At 39.5% G+C, this 22,793-nt stretch overlaps 1 protein-coding gene, 1 non-coding gene and 2 pseudogenes across 2 annotated transcripts; 1 reads left to right on the top strand and 3 right to left on the bottom strand.

Moving 5' to 3' along the window:
• The first annotated feature begins 610 nt into the window (after nucleotides 1-610).
• LOC125581111 lies at nucleotides 611-719 on the top strand. Its single transcript, XR_007318822.1, has one exon. It is a non-coding gene; the product is annotated as a small nucleolar RNA R71 (small nucleolar RNA).
• A 10,402-nt stretch (nucleotides 720-11,121) lies between these two features.
• Nucleotides 11,122-13,762, bottom strand: LOC106373480 (annotated as a pseudogene).
• Nucleotides 13,763-14,780: 1,018 nt separating this feature from the next.
• LOC106376455 lies at nucleotides 14,781-17,612 on the bottom strand (annotated as a pseudogene).
• Nucleotides 17,613-17,836: 224 nt separating this feature from the next.
• LOC106376456 (protein TOC75-3, chloroplastic) lies at nucleotides 17,837-21,094 on the bottom strand. The gene is made up of 6 exons (XM_048745988.1): nucleotides 19,819-21,094; nucleotides 19,435-19,656; nucleotides 19,232-19,339; nucleotides 18,949-19,140; nucleotides 18,363-18,866; nucleotides 17,837-18,283 (listed from the first exon to the last, which is right to left on the bottom strand). The coding sequence occupies exons 1-6, from the start codon at nucleotides 20,992-20,994 to the stop codon at nucleotides 18,044-18,046; spliced, it is 2,442 nt and encodes an 813-aa protein (XP_048601945.1). The 5' UTR covers nucleotides 20,995-21,094; the 3' UTR covers nucleotides 17,837-18,043.
• Nucleotides 21,095-22,793: the final 1,699 nt, after the last annotated feature.

Raw genomic sequence — 22,793 nt, 5'->3', positions numbered from 1 at the left:
CATCATGCGGAGCAGTGGTAATGCTCAGAGCAGTCTGCTTGTTGTTCTGCGGTTTTAGGTTATGGCGTTTGTTCCATGAGTTTCTGAGAACAAAGGTTCGTCCTGGAAAATTCTGAGGGTAGGACTTCTGAAAACCCGTATTCTTTGCCTTGTCAGCAGTGTTGTCCGCTCAGTTGTTGTGATTGAACAAATGTGGATTGTTCTTCACGTTAGGGTTCGGTTGATAGTTGTTAAACAGGCATCCTTGCCCATTGACATAGCTGACCTCCTGCTGATCTTCTGCGGGCTTGTCTGTGTCTGGTGCAGTGTCCTTAGCGTTCTGTTTTGATGATGACTCCTCCATGATGAAAACCTGATTCTGATTGCTCATAATCAACTGATCCACCTTAGCTAACAGTTCGTCTATTTTTGTTGTGTCAACGCTGTTGACCTTCAGAGAGTGGTCAGTCTCTGGATTCTTATTAGTCGAGCGGGAAGCCATGTTCTCGATAGTGCAAATGCTCCTTCAGTCGTTCGAGTCATTAAATCTCCATTACTCGATGAGTCAAGCTGGTTTCGCGCCTCTAAGCTAACTCCATCATAGAACACTCCCAAAAGATAGTCGTTATCGAACCCATGATGGGGGCATTCTCTGTGGTAGTTGTTGAAACGCTCCCATGCATCACATAAGGGATCACCATGAAATCTGCTTGAATGTGGAGATCTTGTTCCTCAAGGCTGCAGTTTTTACCTTCGTGTAGAAGTTGCTCAGGAACGCTAATCGGACATGCTCCCATGTTATGAGAGAGCCGGTTGGAAGAGAATCTAACCAGCTGGTGGCCTTCCCATCAAGAGAGAATGGGAACAATGTGCACTTGATGTAGTCTGGTGACACACCATTCGCACAAGTAAATCCGCAAACTTTCTCAAAGTTCTCGATGTGATCCATCAGGATTTCTGCCGGGATACTTGAACATCTTCCTCTCCACTAGGTTGATGAAAGCGGGTTTGATCTCAAAGTCCTGTCTATGACATGGAGGAGGGCTGATGGCAGAGCGAGTAGCAGGAAAGTTATGCGGAAGGTTCCTCTCTCCTATTGGAACACCCTACTGTTGTTGCTGTTCTGCGGCGTGTTCGGCTGCTTGCTGAGCGGCTTGTTCGCGCGCTTGCATGGTTTGCTGAATCTGCAGCATCTGCTGCTCCATGAGTGCCATAGCAGCAGAAAGATCATCTTGGTTGCCGTGATCACCCATTGTGGTGTTAGTTGGCCTTGGTTGTTGTCTATTCGTTGGTTCTAATCTTGCAAGTTCCTGATTTAAAAGCGTAACTAGGTCTCCTTGTGCGTTTCTCCGAGTATGTCTACTGGTCATGCACCTTGAACATTAGCTGCAACAAAAAGGAATAAGCAAGTTAGAAGTCTTAGACAATGTATAACCGTAAAATAGAGGTAAAAAGCTGGTCTCCGGCAACGGCGCCAAAACTTGATACACTGAAATTGAATCTTTGCTACTGTCAAGTTAACAGTGTTGTTGTAATATGTTTAGATTCAATCCAGAGGACAAGTTTACACTTTATTCAATTGGTTCAACTATAAGCTCAAACAATGGTGGATTTTAAGATTTGATTGGAAGCGTAGACCGCAAGTAACAAACAATTTAAAGGTTTTCTCAAGATTATAAGCAAGCTAGCCTTGAGTGATCAACGGGTTAACAAGGGGGCGAGCTAAACAACTATACAAGTTCCTTAAGGTCGAGTCTAGAACTCGGGTAACTAGATAGATCAATCCACTCTCGTGGAGATGTTCCTTTTATCGATCAACCTCAACACCTAAACTATCCTTTGGGATGAGGTGCGACAATAAACCTTAAGAGCTGACCCGATATGTTCACAAGGCACACTAATATCTACTTTCGCTGATTAGGGATGTCATGCTCATGCAAAACGTGTCAAGTAATCTAATGCATGGTTAATGATTAGATCTACTTAAGTTCATGCATCAGGTGATCAATTTAATGCAAGCAATATTACTGGTAATGAATGAAGACAATTGATGATACTTATTTGTGTTCAGCTTGCGATCTAGACACCCTAAAACCCTAGGCTAACAAGATGAACTACTCAGTCATAGCACAAGTAAACACAGACGATTCTGAAGAATAGATGATACGATAGAATAGAAATAACAATAGGGTTCATGATAATCTTCTCGGGGATGAGAAAGATGGAGCCGTCTCCCTTACAAAGCAATTCCAAAGTAAATTTGTCTTGCAAAAACTAGCGTAAGAAAATAAATGATAGAGGCGCTTTTATAAGGAGGCGCCATTAGGTTAGAGAAGAAGTGGGACGGCTAGGTCAAACTTCCGAAATAACTTGGTTGTTTCCTTAAATGTCGGGAACAATTGTTCGGACTGTTCCTTGAGGGGAACAATCGTCAGACTACTCTGCCTTGCTGTACCGTAGAAAATCCTCCAAATATGTTATATTTTCTTCATGCGCCTATCTCTGACTTTGCAACCTACTCCCGACCTGTAATGACTCGAAAAGGACTAGGAAAACTCAAAAAAAGACTTGAAAACCAATTAGAAAACATATATACAATGATGTCAAAAACACCATATATCATATGGTCCGACCATTGTGATTCTTGGTGTTGGGGTACGACGAAATCAATGTCGGAAAGTTCACGAGAAACTTTTCTAAAAAGAAAATAAAAGTACAGAAAACTGAAATTTCATATTTTAAATAGTATTACACGACAAGCTTCTTGGAAAGGATCATTCAATCTCTCGAACAGACGATTACGAGCATCGAAACAACCAAGCCAGCATTGTCCAACCCGCCATCAAACAAGTCGGATAAACCACATCCAACTAGCCCGATGGCGAGTTGGACGAACCGCATCCAACTCGCCCAATGGAGAGTTGGCTCGACCAATCCAACTTGCCATTGGCTAGTCGGATTGACCACGACCAATCCAACTCGCCCAATGACGAGTCTCGATCAAATTGTCTCTAGTTTCATCTTGATCGGAGTTACTGTTGAAACTACGAGAAAAATGAGAAAGACTTATTTTCTCGTACGTATGAATTCGAATCATCGTATAAACGATAATGGTTAACTATGCACCATTGTTATCTAGACGATACGATTGGTTTCCACTATTTCGTAAAACCGACGTCGTACAAAAGATGGTTTCTCTGAAAAAAATTGCAAAAATGTTTTAGTTGAATACGGCCGAAAAGGTCCAAAACGCTGCAAAAGCCCACTAACGATCTTTTACGAGAATCGGCCCAAAGTAACTATGACGGTTTATTGAATATTCTCAAAAGAAAGAATATAAATGTTAAGTTCGGAGATAAATGTCAAGTTTCAAGGGATAACATGAAAATCGAGAAAAATGGAATATTTCCGCGAGAGGATAAACTCGACCTAGGGGCATAAAAGGATAACCAAAACCCAGTTAAGAGGAGTATATAAGGGATGCCAAGGCGAGAGGCGCAAGAAAGAACTCTTTACTCACAGCAAACTTAGCACTTTGAGCGATTTAGGCAATTTTCTGTTTTTGTTATATCGAGCTGCGACTCAACTAGGTTTTCAAGTCTTAGGTGGTTAGAACTAGGAAGCCAACAGATTTTGTTAATAGATTTTACCCTTAAGAACCCAGGGGTTCTCAGGTATTTTTGTGCCTTGGAAGAGAGGTCTTCTTTGTTGTTTTAAACCCTGGAAGTTGTACAACCTTTAGTAGAATATTAACCCAAAAGTTGTACGATCTTTTGTCAGATATGAATGCAGGTTTCTTTTTATTTTTTGTTTTGAACCCGAAGGCTGTTTTGACTTGCTTTGATATTGTATTTCTCTTCCCAGGGATTGGCTATTGCCGACATTGGTTTACACTTTACACTTTCCCACTTGAAGTATGCCACTATCAACGTCTCATGATGATACTCTTTGCTTCATGCAGGTACGAGAAAATCAGCTAAAAGGGCGACGAAAGGAAAAACCACCCAACATATAATATCAGGACGAAATCCCACCAAATAGAGATACAAAGAAAGAAACAGCAAAGACCACAAAAGTCTGATAAGCCTAAAAGACCAATGTGCATTCGACTACCAAAATCCAATCTATTCTATAAAACCCTAACGATGAAACACTCGTGACTCCAAGCCCCAATGAAGAAACCAACGACGGTTCCGCAAAACCAACAATTGAGAGGAACAAAAAAATGAATAAGTAAAGTTCAGACGACGATTAGACAGTCGAAATACAAAAGTCGAAATACAAAAGTCGAGAGAGAGAGAGAGAGAGAGAGAGAGAGAGAGAGAGAGAGAGAGAGAGAGAGAGAGAGAGAGAGAGAGAGAGAGAGAGAGAGAGAGAGAGAGAGAGAGAGAGAGAGAGAGAGAGAGAGAGAGAGAGAGAGAGAGAGAGAGAGAGAGAGAGAGAGAGAGAGAGAGAGAGAGAGAGAGAGAGAGAGAGAGAGAATAACCTTTTACATTTTCCAATGGCAAGAGTGGGGAGCAACGAGGGAAGATAGAGAGCTTATATCTTAAAACTCGGAATCTGCAAAAATAAATGATTGCAATACGAAGGTGATTTGCTCTCCAAAGAGGAAAAATCAAATTCCTTGATTTACATCAATCAAATAGAGAAACCGAAATCTCAAACCAGGTTTTGAAACATAAACCACCAGTCATGAATCAAGCACCCATGTTGGAATTAATAGCCGACCCAGCTGACGACCTGAGACATGCCAGACTTCCGAGGGGAGGGGGGGGGGGGGGGGTTAATTGTTGGAGGGAAATTTCACCTCACTCCAAACCCGGTCCAAAAATCTAGTCCATTATCCCAAAAGCTCGATAAGATGACAACATGCCCACAAATAATGAAGACCCATCCCGAGTTCGGGGTAGGCTCAACACCAAGCTAACTAGGTCAACTTAAAACATAAAAAAAATTCAAGGCATTAAAAACGGTCTTCAAGACACCGGATACTCGCAGGAGACCACACCACCATTACGATTCTCCTCCTAACAACTATACAAGGACGGCAAAGAAGAATCAGAAGGAGATCCAAACATCTTCATATGAAGCCTATATTTAAATTACTCTCAACCTCAATTGTATGCTTATACCTTTTATTCAACACAGTTGTATAAACTCATAAGATCAATAACATACACATTTTCATACCAAATCATCAATATATATATATATATATATTCTTTTACAAGTTACTTCTTTGAGACGTTAGTGTAAGCCGTAACCATAATTTTTTCACTTATTGTTAGATTCACTCCCTACGATGAACCTCTAGTTTCACATCCTATTGTTATTTCATATTTTATATCTATTAAAAAATAAAACAAAATATTGTCAAGTTATATTATGTTTTTAAAATAAAAAGTAAAAAATAAATAAATAAAAATAGTAGTAGTTACAGAACAAAAAATATTTAAAAAAAAAAAATATTTTTAGAAAAAAATATTTTTAACGTCATCACCAAAACACTAAATCCTAAACCCTAAATTTTAATCTCTAAACCCTAAATCATAAACTCTAAATCGAAAACACTAAACACTAAAACACTCTAGGATTTAGGATTTAGGATTTAGGATTTAGGGTTTAGGGTTTAGTGTTTTAGTGTTTTTGATTTAGAGTTTAGGATTTATCCAAGAGTTTTAGGGTTTACCCAAGGGTTTAGGATTTAGGGTTTAGTATTTTGCTGACGACGTTTAAAATTTTTTTTGCAGAATTCTTTTTTTTATAATTACTATTATTTTTTATTTATTTTTTACCTTTTTATTTTACAAACATAATATAAATTGACAATATTTTGTTTCTTTTTTTAAAATATATTGAATGTGAAATAACGAAATCGTATTGGTTAGTAAACCTAGAGAGGTCAACCCAAGAATAACTCTAATTTTTTTTAATGGATTTTGAGATCCATCACCAACACCATGAGGTAAATCATAGAAAACTAAGATATACTGTGGCTGAGTACGAGCACTTATCCTTTTGACAAGTCTGGTTCGCTTTTTGTAGATCCTCAAAATTGTAATCTGCGTTGGTGGTTGTTAAACGACTCTGACAAGCTCCATTTAAGTCCTATTTTCGCATGAAAACAAATATATTGTTCGGTTGGATCAGTTCTAACCACAGTAGCTTGACAAAATGGCCCACTATCAAGCTGGAGTCTGCTTTGATGTTGTTATGTGTTCCTTACTTTCCCCATGGCAAGCTCTAGGAAATAAGTTTTCTAAAGAGTTTTTTTTTTTTTTTTTTTTTTTTTTTTTTGATAATCCAGGGTTCCCCGCTTCGCGGGACATTCCCTGGGCCCGGTCAGGCAGCGGGCCAGTTTCACCCGGGAGGTTTTTCCCTGAGCCCAAAAGTCCAGTACCCACTTTAGTGATAGGGATGAGCAGTTCGCCTCCGGCTGGCGTCGAACCCGAAAGCATGACAATTGGCCCCCAAGGCTCTAACCAGTAGAGCTGACTCATCCCGTCAGTTTTCTAAAGAGTTAAGATCCAAAACTGTACCAAATACAGAGTGCGTTAAGTTACAGCTTAAAAGGTGTAGGCTCCCGCATTTATACGAACTACCTAAATTACCGCACAGTATAAAATAGTGTCTCACCACCGTATAATACCCCGGCGTCATCTAAACGGTCGCCTAAGTGGCGTTTAATAACACTGCACTGAGAAACACATCAATCTCCAATTATGACGATCCACCGGTCTATTGTCACTCTAGGGAATTTCATCGAACACTAAGAAACTGATACAATTTTACTAACCAGCTTCTCATTAGTAAATTTCTCTTCCAATTTGCGAAAAGAAAGTACAAAAATAAGCCAAAAATATTTACGGAAGAGATTGCTTGTGCAGAAAGTAACAAAGAAAGTATGAAATAGGAGAGAAAGAAATGAGTTTGTTATTTATTTATTTTTTGATATTTTGGGATGTCAAATGATCTCATACATAAACACACACACTTTAGAATGACACACATACAGTTCAAAGATAAAACTCGTTGCTCCATATTCTATAGTCCATCTTTCATTTTGCAAATGGATCAATTAATCACATCTTCTTGGCATCTATACACTCGGGGATGCATGATTTGATGTACGGAGGATCAAGAACTGCCCGCAGGCGATCTGGGATCATCAGCTTCATCTGCCGTCCTCTGGTTCTAAGTTTCAGCTCCATTAAACTGGGCATAGCCTCGTCATCTATCTGTAACTCATCTAATCCGTCAAAGTAAAACACAAGTTTCCTTAGCCGACCAAAACCTTGTTCGCTGATCCTCATCTTTTCGCCTGAGAAACAACAAGAATCCAAGATAACATCTTCCAGTCTCTGCAATTTCTTTAGCGCAGGCATTGGGTCTTTCTCGAGATGTAAACCGACAAGCTTCAGAGACTCAAGACTAGGAAATATAAAATCCATGTCTTCGGGAAGTCTCCTTATGTCGCAACGCAGTGTCAGCTTAACTAGGGTTTTGATCCGAACTGTTTCCTCTGATTCAGACGATAACTGTAACACCCGTCACCTCCTATATGGAGAACGGCGTGTTACTTACGGTAAAATATCGAATTAAACCGATTTATAAAATCAAATAAAATGTCAAACCTTTTAATCAAATAATTTCCAAATAAAAACGAGTTTATAATTTAAAAACCAAGTACCTTAAATCGAAAAGTTAATTAAAATCAAAATAAAATGCAATGATCCCAAAGACACCAAACCGTCCAGATATCCAACTACTCATCAAGCTCACCTGCAAGGGAAGAAAGAGGGGTGAGCAACAGGAGAGTTACTCCGTGAGGTATGGGATGCTAAACACGCAAACCACTGACTTGAGTAAATAGAACTCCCACTATGGAAGTTTAGCTCTAACATGAACAAACAAGATGCCTAAAGCATCACACAACACAAACAATGCGATGATAGCATATAGCTAGTCCACACACCCCGCATCTCCTCATACGGATATATATATATACATACGCTGCGTCGCTAGTACAGTATGTCTCTGTACCCCCGCCCTCCAAAGCTGCGTCGAATGCAAACGTCTCTGCACCCACGCCCCACACAATCTGCGTCGCTAGCCCAGACGTCTCTGAGCCTCCGCCCACCAAAGCTGTGTCGCTAGTCTAGACATCTCTGGACCCCCGCCCACTCACATAGTCCCTACTCATAACTATGTATACTTACATATATATATCGCATATCTTAACATCACACAATCAAATCAACGGTTGAATCCTCTAAACCCCTAGTTCCAGTTTACAATGAATGAACTAACTAACAATCAAGACTCAAACAGACTCAATTCAAACAGACGGATCATGATTCGAAATCTAAACTACGATAGAGAGAATTCTACACTGGTACAGGATTTACGGAATAGACCCTCACCTTAGCCACTGTGAGGAAATAAACAACGGAAGATGCGGTCAACTGAGGTCAACTGCAACACAACAATCAACGACTTAGGCTCAGATTCTCCAAAAATAAAGTTTCCTAAAATGGAACTTTTCCTAAAATGGAACATTTCCTAAAATAGAAACTTTCCTAAAATAGAAACTTTCCTAAAATAGAAACTTTCCTAAAGTAGAAACTTTCCTAAAATAACAACCTTTCTAAAATAGATTTCTGTAACTAGAAGTAAGGAGGCGACAAACTTACTAGAAAAATCCGCCGGAAGCTCGTCCAGAAATCCCGCCGGAAGCTCGCCCAGAAATCTCGCCGGAAGCTCACCCGGAAATCCCACCGGAAAATTCACTAGTGACTGGTCGTCGAATAATTCAACAACAACTCGTCACACACAAAGAAATACTTTGACTTGATGAGAATAAGGAGAAAGGGTGGAGTTTATTATATAAGAGAAGGGAAGGGAGGTAGGTTTTCTAAACTTCCAATGTGGGACAAAATAAAAAGAAGGGTTTTGGGTTTTAATTAATAAAAACAAATGGGCTTTCCCACATTGGGTCACGGTTGTTACAATTCTTCCCCACTTAATCGGAATTCGTCCCGAATTCCAAGACGGAACCCGAGAAAAACTTCAACGAATACGAAGGAGAGAAGAACACGAGATGAAAACAAAAGGAAACAAACAGAAACTTAATTTTCATCCACACCAAAAGAAAAAGTCAGAAACGCTAACTACTAAACAAATGATTCTGGACAGAAGGGTGTCACTTTTATTTTGAAATTCCCAATCCCCAACAAACATTGAAAACCGCTGAAATCCGAGTCCCATAAATCGCCGTCCCGGGTCAAAGCCGGGACGGAACCCCGCTCTGATACCAAATTGTAACACTCGTCACCTCCTATATGGAGAACGGCGTGTTACTTACGGTAAAATATCGAATTAAACCGATTTATAAAATCAAATAAAATGTCAAACCTTTTAATCAAATAATTTCCAAATAAAAACGAGTTTATAATTTAAAAACCAAGTACCTTAAATCGAAAAGTTAATTAAAATCGAAATAAAATGCAATGATCCCAAAAACACCAAACCGTCCAGATATCCAACTACTCATCAAGCTCACGTGCAAGGGAAGAAAGAGGGGTGAGCAACAGGGAAGTTACTCCGTGAGGTATGGGATGCTAAACACGCAAACCACTGACTTGAGTAAATAGAACTTCCACTATGGAAGTTTAGCTCTAACATGAACAAACAAGATGCCTAAAGCATCACACAACACAAACAATGCGATGATAGCATATAGCTAGTCCACACACCCCGCATCTCCTCATACGGATATATATATATATATATATATATATATATATATATACATATACTGCGTCGCTAGTACAGTCTGTCTCTGTACCCCCGCCCTCCAAAGCTGCGTCGAATGCAAACGTCTCTGCACCCACACCCCACACAATCTGCGTCGCTAGCCCAGACGTCTCTGAGCGCCCGCCCACCAAAGCTGCGTCACTAGTCCAGACATCTCTGGACCCCCGCCCACTCACATAGTCCCTACTCATAACTATGTATACTTACATATATATATCGCATATCTTAACATCACACAATCAAATCAACGGTTGAATCCTCTAGACCCCTAGTTCCAGTTTACAATGAATGAACTAACTAACAATCAAGACTCAAACAGACTCAATTCAAACAGACGGATCATGATTCAAAATCTTAACTATGATAGAGAGAATTCTACACTGGTACAGGATTTACGGAATAGACCCTCACCTTAGCCACTGGCAGGAAATAAACAACGGAAGATGCGGTCAACTGAGGTCAACTGCAACACGACAATCAACGACTTAGGCTCAGATTCTCCAAAAATAAAGTTTCCTAAAATGGAACTTTTCCTAAAATGAAACATTTCCTAAAATGGAAATTTTCCTAAAATAGAAACTTTCCTAAAGTAGAAACTTTCCTAAAATAACAACCTTTCTAAAATAGATTTTTGTAACTAGAAGTAAGGAGGCGACAAACTTACTAGAAAAATCCGCCGGAAGCTCGTCCAGAAATCCCGCCGGAAGCTCGCCCAGAAATCTCGCCGGAAGCTCACCCGAAAATCTCACCGGAAAATTCACTAGTGACTGATCGTCGAATAATTCAACAACAACTCGTCACACACAAAGAAATACTTTGACTTGATGAGAATAAGGAGAAATGGTGGAGTTTATTATATAAGAGAAGGGAAGGGAGCTAGGTTTTCTAAACTTCCAATGTGGAACAAAATAAAAAGAAGGTTTTGGGTTTTAATTAATAAAAACAAATGGACTTTCCCACATTGGGTCAAGGTCGTTACAATAACTTGAAGGGCAAATCTCCAAAATAGCACATTTCTAAGTTTATAACATAAAAATAGCACTCCAAAACTAAAATGACCAAAATAGCACATTTCTAAGTTTATCCTTTGAAAATTTTAATTTTTTTATTTTTCAAAATTTGAAATCTTATCCCCAAAACCTCATTTCTCAACTCTAGACCCTAAACCTTAAACTCTAAACCCTAAACCCTAAACCCTAAATCCTAAACCCTAAACCCTAAACTTTAAACCCTAAACCCTAAACTCTAAACCCTAAACCCTGAACCCTAAATCTTAAACCCTACCCTTTAACTCTAAACCCTAAGTTTGTGACTTTTGATAAAACATTAAGTGCTATTTTTGTGACTTTTGACCTTGAGTATTAGTTTGGGAACAAAAACTTGATTTAGTGCTATTTTTGTCTTTTTCTCTGACTCGAAGGTGGGTACCTTCAGCGTTAAGACACGAATTTTTGTTAATTTAGAGAAGGAAGACAAGTCCAAAGGAACTCTTATCTTATCCACCCACACGGAGTCGTAGATCTCCAACTCCCGAAGATTTGTGAGCAACTCTTGTTTCAGTTTGATCCAGCTGTAGGAAGAGATAGACCTCAATGTATGAAGGTTAACTGCATCGCCAATTAGCAAATCTCCAACGAATCTTCCCATGAGATGCCTCAGTGATGTGAGCCTACGGAGATCAGTGACTTTCCTGAAGGAGTCATTTCCCGATGCGTCGAGAGTTTGTAGAAACCGCAAGTTGGAGATAAATACTGGTAAATTACTGATAAAAGTATCTGCGATCCCAAGGTATCTCAAGTGGATTAACTCTCCGATAACATCTGGTAAATGAAGCCCTTCGAGATGAAGCACTCGAAGCAGCTCTAGTTTCAAGGTAATGGGTTTGACAGAACCCCATAGTGTTCTGTTTCTTTCTCCGAAGAACAAGAAGGATCGCATCCTTTTGTTCACACGTCTGTCGCACGAGTAAGGGTCCATATGATGGTGAACGACTTCCCTTCTACAAGTAGTAGACGACAGTTGGTCGTTATAAATATGTACAAAGTTGACCTCATTGGCTTTCTTGATAGCCACGTCTCTCAGAAGATCATGGATTCTACAAGACTTCACTTTTCCTCTTTCTGTTCTTACTGCCTCCACTAGGCTTCTGTCTATCAGCTCTTCGATATAATACCGAGCCACATCTTCCATCATCATCTCTCCATCCTCTTGTACAAACCCTTCTGGTACAAGTAAGTGTATCAACTTCTCTACATCGATCTCATAGTCCTCTGGGAAGACGCTAAGGTAAAGAAAGCAGAGTTTCAACTCGTGTCGCAGCTCCTTGAAACTTAGGTCAAACACAGTAGAGACGCGGATGGAGTCATCCTTTAGGCGTCTCCAGAAACTAGCACACACATCATTCCACTCGTTTGGCCTCTTCCTAGACATAAGGCCAGCAAGAACAACTATAGCAAGTGGTAATCCGTGGCATTTCTTAATCATTTTGTTTTCCGACTTTCTGAAGATCTTCATCGACCCGTTGCATATTCCTGAATGCTTTCTGCTCAAACAATTCCCAGCTTTCATTAAATGTCAAGAATCTTAGCTCATGGGCATAGACTCTCTGGTCCACGCCTTCAGCAACAGCTTTGATACGCGTGGTAATGACTAATGATAACTCTATTTCCTTTATGGTTGCTAGGTAGCGCTCTCTTCAAGCTCTCCCACGCTTCTCTCTCCCAAATATCATCTACTACCACCAGATATCTTTTCCCTTGTAAAAGACCGTGAAGGTAAACTTCTAACTCCTCCCCCGCAACAATCTTGATCTTTTCCATCTCTTCACCAGAAGCCACTCCTAAAGATCTTATGATTCTCAGAAGCATCTCTCTAGTCTTATATACTTGGGAAACAGAGGTCCACGCGCGGTAAGAAAAACTTGTCTTCACATTGTCAGCGTTGTAAAGCTTTCTGGCTAGAGCAGTCTTTCCAAGACCTCCCATGCCAAATATGGAGATCATATATCTATTCTGATCCCCATTATCTTCAAGAAGCTTTGCCAAGAGAAACTTAAAATCATCTTCCAAACCAACGACAAGCGCTTCCTGATCAACGGATCGAGCACGTCGAAGCTGCCTCATGGTGAGAAAAGTTGAAGTACCTTCTCCTGTTCGAGACTCATTGAAGTTGCCTATCCCACAAGTCTCCCTCTTGCGAGTAACATCCAAGACTCTTCTCTCTTCAGGGTTTTGATATCACTAACTATATTGTACGCATCAATCTTCTCTCCTATTTTGTTGGTCAATCTTATCAAGCCTTGCCTTTGTGATCTTAGTTCTACTTTCAGGTTATAGCTGTCCAGAACATCTTCGACATCATAAGCTATGTCTAAAACCAGTTTTGTCCATTCTTTTGAAACTTCATCTTCTCTTTCTCGAGCTTCAACATCTTTTAGATAGCCTCGGATGCAGGTCAACTCCGCCTTCAGCTCTTCTAGTTCGTCTTTGATTCCCATCAAAATGGACGCTTCTTCGATTAGATAGTTACCCATCTTTCCCACCACAAAACCTGTTATGGCATCTACCATCTCAACAAGATGGAGTTGAAATACAAAGAAAATATAAACAAGATTGATGAAGATATGTTTAATCTCTTGTGACACTTGACTTTGCTGATGTTTGTTTTTAGCACTTGATCAAATTTAATCCCCTCGTAATCTTTTAGAGGCATTATTATGCCCTGTTTCTAACAATATATATATATATATTTTAAAGTTAGAATTAGACGTAGGGATGTTCAATTCGGATATCGGTTCGGTTTAGGTTCGATTTTTTTCGGTTTTTGGTATTTCGGTTAGTAAAATATAACTACCATTCTAAATCCATATTTACTTCGGTTCGGTTCGGTTTATATACCGTCGGTTTTCGCTTTACTCGGTTTTATACCAAAAAACATAATTATTTAGTTTGAGATCATATAAAATGAATTTTAAAGTCATATTGTCAACACAGTCATTTATTAAAAATATATTACATGTTCAAATAAATGAACAAAAACATAAAAATGCTTCTACCATCAAATAAAATCATCAAATCTATAATTAAAATCAGAGCCTGAAATTTTGAAAATAAAAATATGAAACAAAACAGAAACACGAAAGAAAAGTTTTTCCACTCTTCCATATTTAGTGTTCATTAAAGTCATGCTTTTTCGATTGAACACGAAACTCTGTTTGTTTATAGATAAGAAAAAAAGTTGTGAAAATTTTCCATTAATTATTTTTCATCAAATTTATCATCTTCATATTAATTTAGTGAATACTAAAATAAAGCAAAAAGATAAAAAAAAAAGACTTAGAAAATAAGATGTCTGAATTGCGATGTATTCAAGTGTTTTACAAATTATATAAGGTTCTTTATTACTATAACATTATGGTAATAGTTATTAACACAAATTTAACTTATATAACAAATAGATTTTCATGTATTGTTATAAAATAGATACATATTTACATGTTTCTACTTTTAATCGGTTTTGTTCGGTTTATTCGGTTTAATTGGTTATATACCAAACCATATCGAAATCCTACGGTTTTTATAAAATTATATTCATTCGGTTTATATCGTATATACCAAAACCAAACCATATTGTCTATTTCGGTTCGGTTCGGTTCGGTTTTACCATATTGAACAGCCCTAAATAGACGTGAGACCAATATAAATGCACATATGTCAACCTTTCTTACGATTTTTCGTGAAAGTTTCAGTTTTGCAATATATGTTGGAACTAGTCGTATTTATTCTGAAATGTCGTATTTAATCCCCAAAGTTTGACAATTAGAAGTTTACCAGAAAAAAAAAATGTTTGACAATTAGAAAAATGTTGTGTCAAATAAAATACGTCTCAAACTTTTGGCTCACATTTTTGATATTTAAAAAATACAACAAAAAGTTTAGGGGATCTCAAAGAAGAAAACTCTTTCCCGATTCTCAGCACAACTCAAACAGCTCAAGCAGAACAATAACATTAAGCAATTATTTGATGGTTACAGTGCAATTTTTCTTCAGAAAAGCTATTGTAATTACATTTTCTTTTAAGAAGAAACCATGATATTCTAGCCTAGTGTGATGACATGACGTGTGTGTGCGTGGTAGTGATTCAACCCCATGAGTAGTTTTTTCTTCTTCCAAAAGCTCATCACATTCTTGAAATTATGTAGCAGGGCCTAAAAGTTAGATATGGAATCATAAGCTTATAATCTAGTAGCCTCGAACAAGTGCCAAGAATCGATCCGGAATCATCAGCTTCATTCTTGGTCGTAATCTGTTGATCAGATTCAGATGGACCAAACTAGGCATGGCTGCTTCTTCTATCCACAATGCATCTAATCCTACCCTGAACAATGCAAGCTTCCTCAGCCGAGCAAAACCTTGTGCACTGATGCTCATCTTTACTCCCGAGCAATCACAATCTTCCAGTCTGGGCAAAGCAGGCATTGGGTCTTCCTCGAGATTTGTTCCGGAAAATGTTACTGACTCAAGACTGGGAAAGAACACAACTGCTTCTGATGAATCGATGATATTCTGAAGGTCGGTACTCTCAGAGTTAAGGCACGAAGATTTTTCAGTATAGAGAAGTAACTCTAAGTCCAAACGAACTCTTCTCAGCTCTACATACCCGGAATCATATATCTCCAAGTCTCGAAGGTTTTTGAGTGACTTATGTTGTAGTTTACTCCAGCTATAGGAGCAGATAGACCTTAAAGTCTGAAGGTTAACCACATCTCCTATTAGTAATCTTCCCATGAGGTGCCTTACTGACGTGAGCTTACGTAGATCAGTCATTCCCTCAAACCGGTTGCCTGATGCATCTAGTGTCTGTAGAAACTGCAAGTTGGAGATCAAAGATGGTAAATGTCTAAGACCAGTATCAGCTACACCAAGATACCTCAAGTGTATTAACTCGCATATCACATCTGGTAAACTCATAAAGGGGATGTATCCTTCACAATCAAACAGAAGCCCTCCGAGATTAAGCACTCTAAGTAGCTTCAGTTTCAAGTTTGTGGTCTTAACATAACTTCCCAGCATTCTCTTCTGCTCTCCAATGAACAAGAAGGACCGCATCCGTTTGTTCACACGTCTGTCACACAAGTAGTTGTTGTCCATAAGATGGTGAACCACTTCTCTTCTGCAAGTAGTTGAAGAATGATGCTCGTTATAAACAACATTTACAAAGTTGATCTCTTTTGCTTTCTTGATAGCCACGTCTCTAAGAAGATCATGGATTCTACAAAACACCACTTTTCCTCTTGCTCTCCTCACTGCTTCCACTAAGCTTCTGTCTATCAGCTCTTCCATGTAATGCCGAGCCACGTCTTCCATCATCATTTCTCCATCCTCTTGTATAAACCCTTCAGCGACAAGTAAGTGTATTAATTTCTCCACATCAATCTCATAGTCCTCAGGGAAGACGCAAAGATAAAGAAAGCAGAGTCTCAACTCATGATGCAGCTCGTTGAAACTAAAATCAAATATAGTGGATATGTGAATAGAGTCATCCTTTAGGAATCGCCAGACACTGGCACACACCTCATGCCACTCGTTTGGCCTCTTCTTAGACAATAGCCCAGCAAGAACGACTATAGCAAGAGGTAAACCATCGCATTTTTGAACCATTTCTTTGCCAATTCTATGCAGATCCTCATCGACGACCCATTGCATATTCATGAATGCTTTCAGATCAAACGGTTTCCAGCATTCTTCAAACGTCAAAAACCTTAACTTATGAACATGGACTCTCCCATCCACGCCTTCAGCCACAGCTTTGATGCACGTAGTGATGATGACTCTACTTCCTCCATGATTGCACGGTAAGGCTCTCCCACGCGTCCTGCTTCCATATATCATCTACCACCACCAAGTACCTTCTTCCGTCTAGAAGATCATGAAGGTAAGCTTCTAGCTCCTCCTCCTCTGTAAACATCTTGATCCTTTCAAGCTCTTCCCCAGAAGCAACTCCTAGAGATCTTATGATTCTTAAAAGCATATCTCGTGTATTATAATCTTGAGAGACATAGGTCCAGGCGCGATGATACTCAAATCTTCTCTTTACATCCCCCAAGTTGTAGAGCTTCCTAGCAAGAGCAGTCTTCCCGAGACCTCCCATGCCAAATATCGAGATAATATATCGCTTGCCCCCCATCACCCTCATAATCAAGAAGCTTTGCCAAAAGAAGCTTAAAATCATCTTCAAAACCAACGACAAGCTCTTCCTGATCAACAGGTCGAAAGCTGCCTCACCCTCGAACTTGTTGCCATGTCTCCTCCAAGCTCTTTGAATCTTCCTATGCCGTAAGTCTCACGCTTACGAGTGATATCGAGAATTCTTCTCTCGAGGGATCTGATATCGTCACCTATATTGTACGCATCTTTTTTCTCGCCTATTTTGTTGGCCAGTCTCATCAAACCTCACCTCTGTGATCTTTCTTTGAATTTTAGAAAATAAGTGTCCAAAACATCTTCTACATCATAAGCGATATCTAAAACCATTTTAGTCCACTCTTTTGAGACCTCATCTTCTCTCTCTCGTGCTTCGACATCCTTGAGATAACAGTGGATGCAAGTCAACTCCGTCTTCAGCTCTTCAAGATCATCTTTGACTGTCATCAACATCGACGCTTCTTTGATGAGATAGTCGCCCATCTTTCCGACAATGAATCCAGTGATCGCATCAACCATCTCAAATCGAATTGAAAGATCTCCAAATAAGATATTCTTTGTTTCTTTTGTGGTCAACCTTGCTAGCCATGAAGCCGACTTTGTGGATGTTTGTATTGACACTTGATCAAATTTTGTTGCCTCCTACTATTCTATGACCCACCATCTCCTGCTGGTAATTTTATAAGATAAAGCCAAGCAGACGTGATATACTACCCATATAGATTCTCATTTGTCAACTACTAGAAAAGTAAAGCGCGGATTAAACTTATAATCAAATTATAAAATTTTCTTCTCAAAAATTAATATTAAGAAGCTCAACGTATTCCCTCACTTGCAAGTAAAAGGATGAAGAAACTTCTCAGCATAACTTAACAACACAAGTAAAACTCTTAACATTAAACAATTATTTGAAAGGGAACCAAAAAAAAAAAAGATTTAGAATCCACAAAAGAAAGAAAAAAAAAATGCACGAGGGCTTGAACAAATCCTTAAAGAGAAAAATGGCAAAGCCTAAAGTGAGTTACACGAACTTACTTCTCGTTACCTTAATACCTCTCTCCAAACCGGAAAAACAGAGCACCAGTTCCATTGTTGTGATCTACAGCATACTCAGCTCGTACCAGACCTAACTTCACTCCTACACCGTATGATGAACCTTGTCCCATTCTCCTATACACTGCTGTTGGGTTCCCTTTCACGTCCTTGGAGCTTCCCAAATCGTTCCCATGCTCAGCAAATGCATACACATGCGTGTTCTTCACAGGTACTCTAATCTCAGCACCAAGCTGCAATCCATGAAACAAACAAAATCAGAGACTTATGTTTTTGTCGAGTGTTTTAGTTTCGTGGTGTTTGCTGTTTTACCTCGAGGATGTTTCTGGCCGCACCGAGCTCCCCCATGTTGTAGCCACGGACAGAATAAGGACCTCCAAGAACAAAGGCTTCGTAGCTTGGAAGATCGCCAACACAACCACCATAGTGTCCATGAAGAACTAGAACCGGTGGCGGTGGCTTCCCAGCGCCTTCTTCCACCTGCTGAAGCTGAATGAATCTTGTCAACGTCAATTGGTGACGGTTGAAGAAGGGGAATTTGCTTCCAATACCCAATCCTTGATCTACCTGGAACACGTTCCTCTCTCCAACAACAGCCCCGTTGACAAACTTGGTGTTGTCACGGGTGATGTTGGCTTGTAGAAAGGCCATCCGGTCAATACCGGTACCGCTGAGAGTTGTCGGAGGTCCATCAGCACTGATTCCTCCACTAGGTAGTAGTCTCTGACCATTTGCAGCGATGTGGCTGCTTTCATCTCGAGTTGTTATCTCCTCCATCACAAGCCCATATGTAAACTTGCTCTGACGGGTGAAGTTCTGCAAGAAAGAATATGTTTGATTTACAATATTCTGTAGGACAGAACACGAGGACTACGCCACAGAGTATTGGCAAGCTTACCTCAGTTATGTTAGCTTTCACTCCAGCTCGATCAACCCAAATTGGTGGTACTTCGTCAACACCTGGTCCTCCAGTGAACACAGGGCTAAGTTTGCGGCTGTTGAAGCAGCTCGTTTTGAATGTACGGTTACGAGGATTGTAAACACCGTCCAGATATGGATGTACATAATCGAGCTTAAACGAAAGATCATCCTGCAGGCACGCAGAAGCAGTGATAGATATGGTGTCAAGAAAACAAGCTAAGGTAGATATTAGTCAAATATGTAAGCATGCCAAAATGTACCTGAGGATTCAAGAAGTTGCTAGTGGTCACTGACCCCATGAGAGACCTGTTAAGACCCTGGATGTTTCGATGTTCGAAAGTAACAGACCCACCTGGCTGGAATGAAGCCTGATGCATATAAGCAAGAACAAAGTAAAATCAATTACAATTTTTTATTAAAACCAATCAAATCTGTACTTATTCCAGTAAGGAAGGATTCATACCAGAGTGGGAGTGCCTCCAGGTCCAGGAACTATACTCCATTCAGTACTGACTTCAGCTGACTTCTGTTCGAGCTCTTTCAGTTTGATCTCAACGATAATGCCCCCTTCGTTTTTCTCATCTTGGCGTGGATTCACTTCAATGTTAGAGAACAATCCTAGTGAGTTGATGTTCCTCAGAGCTTGTCTCCCAGCTTCAATGTTGAAAACATAGCCTTGGCGAAGCTATCAACAAAACATAGATACTATCACCAACACTAACATAACAAATGAGATCAACCATAACATGTCTCAAAATGGGAAGCTTTGTTCAACCCAAAAGGACAAGTTAACACTGAAACAACGTATTGCCTTTAAAGTTTTACACGTGAGAGTTGAGACAGATACCTGCTTCGGCAACTCCCTGCGCACGATAGGAACTTGAGTGTTACCTTCAACGACATTACCAAGCTTGTCTAGAAACTGAATAACCAACTGAGTGATGTCTCCTTCCACAACTTCACAGACAACCTCCTTAGTGTTCAAATTCCCGAAATTCACAACCTGAGCACAAGCATACCCTTCATCCTGGTACCACTTCTGAACAAGGTCCCTAATCTTCTGCAACAACCTCGCACTGACTTTCCCTTGATCCCTCAACATCTGCATCACCTCACCATACACAGGCGCAGGCAACAAACACGGCCTTGCCCTATCCATCCTCCGCTTGTAATCCTTCTCCAAGCTCCTGTAATACTCAAGCTTCTCTTTATCCGTCATGTCTGCATCCATCTCAATTGGCTTTGACTGAACCATTAGACCCACGTTGATACACCTGAACCTATCTGCGGACTGCCACGTGCTCTCAGCGAAGGAGATAGTGACTCCTAAGGTTCCGTCGGGCTTGGTCTTCCCTTCCAAGTCGACTTTCTCGAACATACCGCAGGTAGCTAGGGTTTCGAGCTCCTTCTGCAATTGAGCTTTGGTGTAGACTCCACCTGGCCGGATTGATACCATCTCGAAGAAGGAGTCCTCAGTGCCGATCGTGGATTGTCTCCTCCGATCAAAGAAGACAATGTCGGAGACCTTGTACTTCTTGAACCCACTTAGCTTGTTTAATTGAACTACGATGTTCGCCGGTAAGCCGTGAGAATCCCAATCCGGTGACTGTTCCTCATCGGCAACAGCAGGCGCTGGAGATAACAATTTTCCCAAAAATCCACCGTCATCTCCGTCTCCACCGCCGCCTCCCCCGCCGAAATTTCCATTGCCTCCTCTTCCTCCTCCTTCGCCGCTGCTTAGAAACGACGACGGAAGATTCGAGATTCGGAAAAGGAAGAAGGACGCAGCGGAGGAGGCAGAGGCTACGGCGAGAGATTTCGCTAGGTTTTTAAGGAGGAGGTCCTTTGGAGGGGCTTCTGTATCTCGGCTACTACTGCATTTTATGGATGGGACGCGAGGAGACGGCGAGGAGATACGTGGTAGGCGAGAAGAGGGGAGAGATAAGAGCTTCCGACGGGTACAGATAGAAGTAGAGCTTGTGGTGCCCGGGATAAGCTGGCCGTTGACGGAGAAGGCGGCCATGGCGTGAAAAGAGAGAGCGAGGATAAGGTTTCAGAGAGAAGATGCCGAGGTTTCGGCAAAAGCATGTACAGTGTGTTTGGATTTTGTGTCCAAGTTTCTTTCCACGTCATTTTGCTTTTGGTATTTACAGACAAACAATGTGACGTTTTTCTTAGATGGAAACAGCATGCATGTTCACCGACAAGATGCAAAACTGCGGAGAGACAAGTTTGTGGCTTTGTGCATGTGTAAAGGACCCTTGTTCGGAAACTCGCTAGGCGCTACGCTTGCAGCGTATCCGGGCCTAGCGATTTATTGAAAAAGCAGAAAAAAATCAGAGATTACTCGTAGAGGAATTTTTTTGTATTTTATATGTATAATACTTAATTTATACGTATATTATAGGCTAGTGGTTTGGTCATTAGTATGGCCTGAAATATTCTGGATTTTTAGGTGATTAGAGTGTTATTTAATTTCACCGTTTTTAGTGAACTGTATTAAATATAACTATATGTAAAGAGATACCGAGATAGTACTGTAGTCCAATGGTTTGAGTTTCTTTTTTACTCATTGGTTCACGGTTTCAAATCGAGAAAGAGGTAATATTTTTTTAATTGTAAGTGAATGCAAAATTACTATATTGCCATCATCTCCTTCCTCTCAACTCTGTCGAACGAAAACCCCAATTTTTTTCACTTTACTTTTTTTTTTAAGATTCTTAACAGTTTTCACTGATTTTATGATGTTTTAACCCGATTACCCTAGATTCTCAACGAAACATTCGATTTTGTACTTGAAAATTAAGAAAAAGTGAGTTTTATGTTGATTTTTCTTAAGAACGTTGAATCGTGATGTTAATTACACTGACTTGCTTCCTTATAACTCGTTCTACGCGGCTAAAACGCTGAAAATATACGGCTACCGCTGAGGTCTGATTCGCCGCAGCCATCTACCATGTAGTGATTATTCGGACGATTACTCGGCTCCTCGCCCGAGTTTTTGAACAAGACTAAGGAGGCATTGCACTCGTGTGTTTAGAGTTAGGAACAATAAAGGTAAACTAAATTTTTATCCGCACAATTTTTTTTCACTATATATATATATATATATATATAATTATCTCAATATACACAAATAAATTTCATATTTATAAAGATGAAAAGTTGCATTGAAAATTGAGAAAAGTGGGTGTAAAATGACTTAGACAACTTTTTTTGTTGAACTAATTTACTCTAAATAGATAAGATATGTCTAGGGACTAAAGTTAACTTATCAGCCTATTATAATTTATTTAATATTTTTTAAGAAATATATAATTGGTGTATATATTATATCATGTTTATGCTCAAAAACAAAATATATTAATTTTTTTTTCTCTCCCTTTTCTTGTCTTCTTTCACAATTTTTTTTGTCTCTTCTTTTTTTCTCAAATGTAAGTTTCAAATTTTTCTAAATTTTAATTTAAAGAAGAAAAATGAGCGATTCTAATACAAAATCATAACTGAATCGAAATTATTATATATCGTTCAAGGTTAAGGCATCTCATAGCCGGCTACATCGTGTGTTACACATTTATCTTTACCAAATAAGTGTCATATTTGTAAAACCCAATATTAGAGTAATGTAAATCCTAAACAATAAATCATGACAATCGTTAGATGGATAAAAGAAATAATATCTAGTTAACATATATATTAGATGGTCAATAATGCTTTAAATTTGAATGATATAACACATAATTTTCATTAATCACATTGTTCATATCTAATAAGTTAAGTAATATATACTTATTATCCGTAAATCAATATTGTTAGTTGGAT

Source organism: Brassica napus, chromosome C1 (assembly GCF_020379485.1).
Source record: "Brassica napus cultivar Da-Ae chromosome C1, Da-Ae, whole genome shotgun sequence".
Taxonomy (NCBI): Eukaryota; Viridiplantae; Streptophyta; class Magnoliopsida; order Brassicales; family Brassicaceae; genus Brassica; species Brassica napus.
This window is presented reverse-complemented; position numbering and strand designations above follow the sequence as displayed.